Source organism: Cyanistes caeruleus, chromosome 8, assembly GCF_971803275.1.
Source record: "Cyanistes caeruleus chromosome 8, bCyaCae1.hap1.1, whole genome shotgun sequence".
In the NCBI taxonomy this organism is placed as follows: Eukaryota; Metazoa; Chordata; class Aves; order Passeriformes; family Paridae; genus Cyanistes; species Cyanistes caeruleus.
The window spans coordinates 1,335,001-1,345,000 of record NC_141708.1 but is presented as its reverse complement, the minus strand read 5'-3'; the positions used below and the strand labels follow the sequence as shown (position 1 = coordinate 1,345,000).

The 10,000-nt window shown below is 42.1% G+C and overlaps 1 protein-coding gene across 8 annotated transcripts in view; it reads right to left on the bottom strand.

The window, feature by feature from the left end:
- EBF3 (EBF transcription factor 3) overlaps nt 1–10,000 on the bottom strand; it is a 120,525-nt gene that overhangs the window by 37,438 nt on the left and 73,087 nt on the right. For 5 of the 8 annotated variants that reach the window (XM_086899526.1, XM_086899522.1, XM_086899521.1 and 2 more), the window contains exons 7-8: nt 5,988–6,069; nt 2,925–3,069 (exon numbers count right to left, since the gene is read on the bottom strand). In XM_086899526.1, coding sequence (XP_086755652.1) covers nt 2,925–3,069; nt 5,988–6,069 — 227 coding nt within the window. The remainder of the gene's footprint in view (nt 1–2,924; nt 3,070–5,987; nt 6,070–10,000) is intronic. The other 3 variants (XM_086899527.1, XM_086899525.1, XM_086899529.1) reach the window with 1 other exon arrangement.

The window sequence follows — 10,000 nt, the reverse complement described above, 5'->3', positions numbered from 1 at the left end:
GAAAAAAAAAAAAAAAATGTGACAAGGAAAAAAAAAAAATAAATTAAAAATTGGTTCTCCTCGGCGGTGCCGGGAGGTGGAACGGTTGTTTTTCCTCCAGTTGTATTCAACTACTGTAAATAATTTGCCGTGCTTTTTGTGAGCTCAAAGGATTCAATGGCAGCCTTCCACAGGAGCAGCAGGGGGAATTAGTTTACTTGGAAACGATCTGCGAGTGTGTGTATATACTGCTGGTGAATATTAGATGATTGGATAATGAGGTGTTAGCAAGGAGAGGCTACGGAGAAGTAAATATCGTGTTTTTTTAGCGGGTACTTTTCTTTAAAGAATGTGTTGCTAATGCAAAGCATTCCATTCACCAAGGAAGGTGGCGGGACAGGAGGAACTGGGAGCATGGCATAAACCCACCCCATCTTTTTAAGAAGATATCCAGGGTTATACTCTGACCAAAAGGAAACAAAGATTCTCAAGTAAGCCAGGTCAGGATTTGGGGAATTTTTCTTTCACACCACTCCCATTTTAAAGAGGTGGAAGTTTATTCCGGGCACACCAAAATCCCGGGAAGTTGGGTGGTGATTTCAGCAGGAGCAGAACCTGGTGGTGATGCTCATTTTCAAAGCATGGCCCTTGTTCATGAGGATCCCGATTTCTCCTAAACCCCACCAACTTCCAGAGGGTGTGGAACTCTGTCCCTGCCATTCCTTCCTCCATTCAAGGGTTCTCTGCCGCCCTGTTCCAGCAGTGTTTATTTACTCCGAGTTGTTTCCTTACCATCATTGTTATTAAAAGTAGGACTTTAAGGAGCAGCCGTTCAGATTTTCACATTCATTTGCAACGGTGCAGCTTACTCGACTGAGCGTTTATGGGATGTTAGGCAAAGAGGATTTGGCACTGTGTTTTTTAACATTTAAAGAAAGCAAATCAATTACCGTATCACCAAGAAAAGGAGCTCCTGGTAAGTGACATTTATGTAGATTTTCCGTAGCATGGAAAAGTGGCCTTTATTTTTCTAAGCGGTATTTGCTGCTCAGAGTCAAATTCTTTTTTTATGCAGCTTACAAAAATAAATACTCGTATTTTGCTAAGATCATAATAGCTCATTAGAAGAGGCTGAATTTGGACCTAGACTAAAACCTAACACCACAGGGCTGAGCATGCTTACTTGAACCTATAATGTTGCTAGTTCTGGCTCTCTGGGGAAGGAGAGGACGAGGGGAGAGGATTCAGCCTTCTTAATTGTGAACCTCATTAGTGACGGTTGCTAGGCAAAACACACACCTACTTTCCGCGCATATGAAAGAGATAAACAATACGTCATAGACCATAATGACTCTGGTGCTCAGGGCGACCTTTAATTATTATATTTTTGGTCTCTTATACCTTAGTTATTAATGCAGAAAAACAAATTAGGGTTGTGTGTGTGTGCGGACCGCGGCAGATTTGTAAATCGCTTTCCATTTTTTGATGTCTGGGTTGCGTTTCCTTCCGATAGTTGGTGCTCGCCTCATTCATTCCCCTCCCCGCCCGTTGGTAAATACTATTTGAAACGTAAAATGACAATGATTGTATTAGCAGCTTAGTATTGTTATCACTTTAATTAATTTTATTAGTGTAAAAAGCCATGATCCTGTCAATGTGTTAGTAGCAAGTCGCAAGAGGAGTCCCGTAGAAACTGATGTACATGGCCCAGCACATCAGGTTTGAGGATCTTAACACTTCCAGAACTCAAGAGGTATTAAAATTAAACGTATTTAAATGTGCATTTAAATTCTGAGCAAGACTAAAATCTTCAGGAAGTTGGACTGGGTGATCCTTCAACTGAAAATATTCTATTCTATTCTATTCTATTCTATTCTATTCTATTCTATTCTATTCTATTCTATTCTATTCTATTCTATTCTATTCTATTCTATTTTATCCTATCCTATCCTATCCTATCCTATCCTATCCTATCCTATCCTATCCTATCCTATCCTATCCTAACCTATCCTATCCTATCCTATCCTATCCTATCCTATCCTATCCTATCCTAATTTTATTAAACAGAGGTTCTCTGAGAGCTGGTTTGCATCCCTACACTGGTATATTTTACAGTTCAAACAAAGTGATATTTAAATCCAAATGACTATTTTGGGCTTTGCAGGACAATAAATACATGTGTGCACTGCCCAGGCGCAGCTGCAATTGTGTGTGAGTGATTCAGGGGCTGATGGTTTCCAAAAAAGATAGGATTTCACAATTCTGGATTTTCAGAGACACTTTCCATTCCCCTCTTCATCTCAGCCTATCTTCTTTTAGCAGTTCAGGCAAGAAGTCAATCACGTTGAGTCAGGCTGAAGAAAAACATTTTATGCTGTTTTTCTCATCCAAACCCCCTCCTGCCGTAATCTGCAGTAAGGCCCAGGCACAGGAAATTGACCTCACAGTAAATTCTTTACAGATTCGGTCATGTTTTTACCATCCACTTAAACTTGCATACATAACCTGAGACTGTACCTCTGGATCAAGGAATATGACAAGCCAAAATAAAATCAAGTCAAATTAAAGAGCAAGAAAAAGCTGCAAGCAAAACAAGACTGAAATTTAAAAAAAAAGAAAAAAAAAAAAAAGAAAGAAATAATAAAATAGGAAAATGTGAAAAATTGGTTGTGACTGCAAAACTGTAAGTATTAAATGAAGAAAGAAGTCAGAAGCAAATTCAGAAGCGTCTGTGTTCTAGTTGACAAGGGCTGAGAAATACTAATGGACTTTTTTTAATGGGTTTTGATGGATGAGAGAAGAAATGATGTAAAAATAAATGTAGTGGTGTCTCAACATAAAGTACGGTGAAATAAAAAAAAAAAAAAAAAGGAAATTAAAAAAATAATAAAATAAAAAAAAAGCATTGCAAATAAAAAAAAAAGGACATGTAAATGTGTGCCTACCATTTTCCAGATAAGAAGGGGCCGTACCTTCTGAGGGGTCAAGGCGGCGAGCCCGCCTCCCGTGTTTGGAATTGTTGTGTACAAACATGTTGTCTGAGACAGCCAGCACGTGGCCATCCACATTGACTGTTGTTGATACAACAACCTGCAAGAGAAAACAAAACCCCACATTTCAAAAATCCTGCAGATTTTCCCCGAATCAGCTCTTGTAAGACAAAACAACATCCTGTTACTTTTCTGTTTCTATTTAAACCGAGTGAATGACATCTCTGAATACATCTTTGTTTACGTGGAGACCACTGGTGATTTTTAACTCACAATTGTTTCTCTTCAGAACCTGCTACACTAATTAGAGTTTAATCTCCTATTATGCTAACAAATGAATTCAATTCAGGGAAATATTCTTCTAGCCATTAGTTTCAGAAACACCCCTCTAGCCACTCATTTTAAAAGCTGCTGTTTTGATTGATCTGTTGATATATTGATTAGATAGTTTATCTAATTAAAATTTGTTCACTTGAGACTGTCTTCAAATGAAGGGTTGTGAGGATTCCAAATAAAAAAAGCTTAATAAATCAGGAACCTTCGTAACTCCCCATTTTTTCTTCAGTAAATGATCTCCAGGTCAGTTTTACAATTACATTTAATGTCTGATAATGAACTTTTTTGCATCTGAAAAGGCCGAGTTGAATATGAATAGTGAAAGTGTTTTCAATCCATGAAAAGTATCCCTTCTCAAGTTCATTTGGATGGTGATTGACCCTGGTATGTCAATGGAATTTCCTCCTTTATTTTTGAGTGAAAGGCTCCTATTCTTGTGTCCAGGTTCAGAGTCCGGCCATAGAAGAGATGATGGATAGGGCCTCCTTTGGCTTCCAGCTGCTTCTCAGTCGAAAATGGCAAAGGAACATATGCAAAAGGCACAACCTTCCCGAAGCAAACACCTCCAGAATGGAGCTGTGGGACGCCTTCCGGCAGCCACGGCGCGGGAACACCAGCCAGGGAGGAAACCGCCAGGGTTGGTGTGGAGCACGGCTTCGTAGGTGGATCACTGTTATCCCAGGCTGACATTTACATCTTGTTTAAATACTCCAGCATGGGCCCTTTGCTCTGGTTCCAGGTTACCTAAAGGAAGAGGCCACTGCAGCGCTTCCTTTGGGGTGAGTAGAGTCCATAAAGTCGCTGGCTAAGTCAGACCTTATCGAGCCAGCTGGTGAGGGTGGCCAAAGGTAGGACGAATTTTAGTGTCCACCTTCCATTCATTTAAATTTTGGTTACAGCAAAGATGATTTCAGGGTTCTTCCACCAGCTTCTAAACCCAAACACTTAACAAACACAATCTGAAGGGGAGCAGAGAGCCTCCTTCGCACAGAGCTGGTCCAAGGCATCAGAAGAAAATTCTTGTCTGCTTCTATGTTTTGGATCACCTCTGATCCTGTTTCTTATTCACAAGCCATAATTAGCTCTCAGCTATCACAGCACCTTTTCTGTGTATCCTGCCTCCTCGGAGACAGCCATCTGCGGTACCCTTTAGAACAGCCCGAGGGCAGCTCTCTGCCAGGCTGCTCTGCTTCCCCAGCTCTCTCCTCCCACAAGTGGACACTTTCCCTCTTGTCAACATCCACTTCGGAGAGTGCTGAGGTTGCACGCTCAGCTCGGCCTCAGAGCTGCTGCCAGGCCACTGGGCTATCCTCTTTCACTCTTAATGAGATTCCCAGGCTTTCAGAAACATTGCAAAACATACAAGCGTGATTTCCAGCCAGGGTTTCTGGGTTTGGTTCCTAGAACATGGTGTATTAAAGAGACAGAGCAAGGTGTATATGAAAATGACAACTATTTTTGTTCTGTCATGTCTATATAGGTCAGACACCAAGGGAAAATACTGTAGTTCAGCAAAAGAAAGTCGACGTGCTACGCTTTGTTATGTCGCCTCACTCCTGCAGTGCACCTCCACAAAGGTGCTGAGGCAGGGAAACCAGGTAAAAATACTGTTCAAGATCTGACATCCTGTTAAGTCCAGTTAAACCTTCTGAGAGGCAGGGAGATTAGCTAAAGAGACCCAGGAAAGTCTTTCTAGTGCCTACTGGCTCCATTGTCGACCACAAGATCACTCGTGACTGATGCTTCATTTAGTCATCAGTGAGACAAAGAGGACATTTCCACTCATTCCAGGTTTGACCTTCTGTTCTGTTCAGATGGATCAATATCACCGATGCTACGTGAAGCTGAGATGCATGAAAAATGGAAGCCTGGCTCGATTGTTTTGAAGGAATATTTTTTTTTTTCCCAGCTACAGATCTTTTCTGTTGGCTGGCTCAAGGGTGCTGGCTTCCCCGGTTGGTTGGCTGTGCATGAAAACAGATGTCACATGCTCTGCTATCAAGTTTAACCACAAGAAATTCTTCTCCAAACTGAGGAAGTTCTGAACATCTCAATACTACTTTATTGCTGGAACCAAATATGAATCATTGTGAAATATTTTGAAATAAAAGACAGTTATTTCTTAACGAGCCTTTCCAATGACCCCAGATACAGAGGAAATAATTTGTCCATCCCGTCAGCTGCCTCTCTGTGCTGCTATGATTCACCACAGGGTATCTCAAAAGCTGTAAGGAGAAAGTGAAGTATTAAACATTTTCTAACCCTGCTGAAACAAACATCTGTGGGCTGGGCCATCACTGCTGGATCCACAAGTTGTGAACCAGAGAGTTCCAAACATCCCTGAGGTCCATAGTCGTGTTCTTAAGGTAAGATCAAACTACTCAGTCTGAGTAAAACCCCTGCAGATCTGAGCAAACAGCACACCACAACACAAGGTGACAGCAGGAAGGAAAATTAGGGAAATAATTCCTAAGGAAAGATCCACTTGCTCCAACATTGATCTGTCAAGCCCACTGCAGAACTCCAGAACCAGCACTTCAATTAATGGGGGAAGTGGAAAAATACTGACAGCAAATTTTTAAGCACTGGGACAACACTGAGTGGAAAAACTGACTGTTATTTCATAAGCTCAAGATGAAGATGTGATCAAGTCTTTTATACATTGTTTAGTGGGATCTGTACCTGGAATCTTCGCATGTCTCGTGGGTTGCCTGCATTCTTCAAACAGTTCTGATTGCACTTGAGGAAAAACTTTAGAAAGAATCTATAAAAATACAAAATTGAAATCTATTAGATTCATCAAAATGTAAATCCAATTTTTAAAAAGTTTAATAAAATTTAGTCATAAATAGTTATACCCAAAAGGATACTGGTAGTGAAATATTACTTTCCTATTTGTTAATGAACTTATTTTAAAGCACAAGATCTCTGTCATAAACAGAACATTATTGCCAAGGCAAGGCAAATTTATATTTTTAATTTTTCAACGACTCCAAATGTATTGACTCCAGGCCATATCCTCAGCTCGGTGTGGGAAAGTTGATTTCAATGACTCATTGACTTCAAAGGCAATGACTTACACCAGATGAGAATTTGTCTCTATTTTTTTTAATACTTTTCATTTTTTTCACAACTTATATTAGCAGTAATGACCTCTACGTCGAAAAATTCCAAAGGTAATGATCAATCTTCTGAAAAACACTTGGCTTTGCCTCCGGATTGGAAACTCTGGCTATTCAAAGGGACTGGATCCAACTCCTGCTGACTCCAGGGAGATCCAGGCAGGATCTGCCCACCGGCAAGGCCCCGGCTCCCTCATTGTTTTTGAAAGGGAAGGAACATGGCAAATTAGGCCCTGTCTTACGACCTCTTCAACCTCTGCCAGCCTTTAGCTGTGAGGAGTCGCTCTACCCAGGGATCGAAATCCAGCTTATTTCTGCTGAGCGACAACCAGCAATTATTTAGGACTAACCCTTATCATCCAGGCATCTCCCCATAAACCGTTTTTGCAGCAACGCTGCCTCAAGGGAGCACAGCGAGCACTTAGAGGGAAGGGGAAAGCTTGGGAAGATGGAAACTCCTTTCTGCCACCCTCCTGCACCGCAGGAATGAGCTGATCTGGGAAGTCTCCACCCCGCAGGTGAAGCAAACCGCGGGATCCTCAGGAGGACATTCACAGCCTGACATCATCTTTTTTATTTATGCACTCGTGATTTCACCTTTCATAGTAAAACTATGTTTTAATTAGGTTTTCTGGCTAATGACTGACTACTAATGACAAGCAAAGCTCAGGATTTTTCCCTCTCCCAGAGTCCTTCAGATGCTCCAGTCCAGCAGCTCGTGCTGCCCAAATTTGCGCATGCTGGACAGTGAGGTCAGCCAGAGCTTTCACATTCAGAAATGTGAAACAACTTTGATTTATTCGCTCATGTCCAGCTCTGTAAGTGACTGGGACTTTTCTTGCTGCACACAGAGGTTTCCATGTGCCAAGAGCATTCCTGGCAGGAGGCAAACCAGGAGCATCTTTCCTCCTTTAGCACCCAACAAGGCCCAGCCTTGGCCAGCAGAAAGAGCAACAGTGGCTGCACCACATCGCACTCGCTGCTGAGAAGCTTTGAGGGTCATTCAGGAGCATTATGGGAGCATCCCCAAATCCAAAACTGGTGCTTTTAATCCCAGCTCTTCCTTCTCCATTAAACCTTGAGCAGCACCCTGATGTTATCCCAGGACACAAATGCTGAAGGAGCAATCTCTCGTATCAGAGAGGCAAGCAGGGAAACAACCAGGTTTACTGAAACTGCATAAAGAAATCGATGCTGTCAGTTCAGCTGAATGCACATTTCTTTAAAACTTCCTATCCCAAAACCTGTAAAGGGGTTTCAGCTGTTGAGCTGAACAAGATCTGGATTTCTGTGGTGGATGACATGATCTCCTAGTTCAGATGCTCAGCTTTTCTGGATGCTGTTGCAGGGATATTATCAGCAACTCCATGAAACTGCCTCTATGTTAGCCACAAGTTCCCTCTAATTTTATCTGCCATGTTTTGGAGGTTTTTTGTGCTTTGGATTAGGTTTTTATTTTCTTGTTGTTGTTATTTGAGATTTTATCTCCAGAACAATTGATTATTGCCAGGTTCCCTGCCCACTGCAGGGGGGTTGGAACTGTATGATCCTTGAGGTCCCTTCCAAGCCAAACCATTCCACAATTCTATTATTCTAAAGGAAACATCCTTTCTGTCAGACCTCTATTTGCTTTTGCACAGCTTCCACCACCCAGACTGTGAGTCTGTGCAGGGCCCAGCTGATGCCCAGCTCCACACAGAGCCACCCACCCAATGCTGGGGAGCCAGGAGCTGGGACCAGCCTCCAGCTTTACAGCTCCGTAGTGCCACATCCAGGCTGAAGAGCTGTATCTTATCTTTTCCATTTTTTTTTTATTTTTTTTTTTTTTCTGATCTCAAATGGATGTTGTGAGGCTTATTGAGCTAATGTTTGTAAATTGCTCGGAAATTCTCCAATGAATTGTGCACTAGGAATGCTAAGTATTGCTCCTCGTGGATTGTTTTTAGCGTGAAGCATTCATGATGAATTGTTTCTATACAGAGAGCTCACATCCTGTCAAAGAAAAAGGGCCATTAAGCACCCTTTCACTAAACATCAACTGGAACCGGTATTTGTTCAATTATTTGGTGAAAAGGACCCACTCTTGGTGAAATTAGACATCATCAAGTTTATTAGGATGGCTCTGAGCACCGGGCTAAATATTGATGCCAGGCTGGAGTGAACACAAGCAGCACTCGCATTTCAGCTCCACTGCATTCCTTGATGCTGAGATATTTTATTTCACTCTTTACTCCATGCTTTCAGAGCTCATGGAGCACAGGTGGCATCAGGACAAGCTTCTCAGAGGAAGACAGCATCAGTTAAGAACCACATTCCCAGGCAGGGTGCTCTCCATGCCAGGAGGAGATGATTGACTTGGTGGCTGCTCTCAGCTGACCACCGAGGACTGTGGGCACTGCAAACCCATCCCTCCCACCCCAACCACAGCAAGGAGCAAGGACCTGGAGCAGAGCTCTGCTTGGTCTCATCCCAAACTTTGAGACAAGAATGAGAATTTCTAGGTTTGGCTCTCCCTGTTACATTTTGTATCATAAGCAGAAATTTTAGCCTTTTTTAATCAATACAGCCTCGCAAAACAGCCTTCCCAAACAGGCTGAGCTGCTCCTAAAACACTGATAGGAAGAAAAATGCAGTCTTTGCCATGTCCCCTTGCTCTGATTTTTTCCCACTGCTAGAACGGGGCCTGCTACCCTCTTAATTAAAATGTATTACCTTCCACAAGACTCCACTATTTTAAGCTAAAATTTACATCTTTTATTAACTCACCTCACCTATACACTTAGCTCTGATGCCTCTCGCCGCCCATCTGCCATCCGCATACAGTGAGTCACTTGATATTCCACCCACCAATTTTTCCTAACAACCACTGTGCAATTAAACTCAACACGTTCTGTTGCGAGGTAAATTAGGCACACCTGCGGCCAGCCTGCATTTGAACCGCATCAGAAAAGGACCTAACAAGGTGAGAGCAGTACCACAAAGTTATAGGCCTGTCAAGCAATTAGGTTTTCACTTCTGGGACATCCGCACAGTGCAATTATGCTACACATTACAACCTGGCTAATCTTCTGAACAAATGTCATGTCTCGGAGAAGCGAGGAAAAGCAGTTCATCTGCAAATGTGGCTGCTCTTAAGCCTCCACCTTATGCACATAACAACCTACAGGAGACTTTTTTTTTTTTTGTGAAATGAAAGATGTTTTTTTTTTTTTTCCATAGAAGATTTTTTAAACCCTGCAAGTGCCTTTTCATCCTGTTCACCTCTTCTTAACCTCTCTGAGAGGAGGTGTTGTAGCAAATAGACCAGAAAGACTTTTGTACTTGAATTTCAACACTAAGCAGGAAAATCCTCGGCGCTATAAGCACAAGCAGTGGCTTCAGTTTGGTCCAGTTCAAATACTGCTCGGCTAAAGGAATATTTGTGGCAGAAAACCACCTATTCCACCCCAGAAACACCACTAATAAAATGTATTTCCACCAGACCACAAACCAAAGCGCCATTCATGCAAATAAACCTCAGCAGGAAGTAAATGCTTCGTGCTTTTTCTTTCAGATATGGAATCTGAGTGTCCT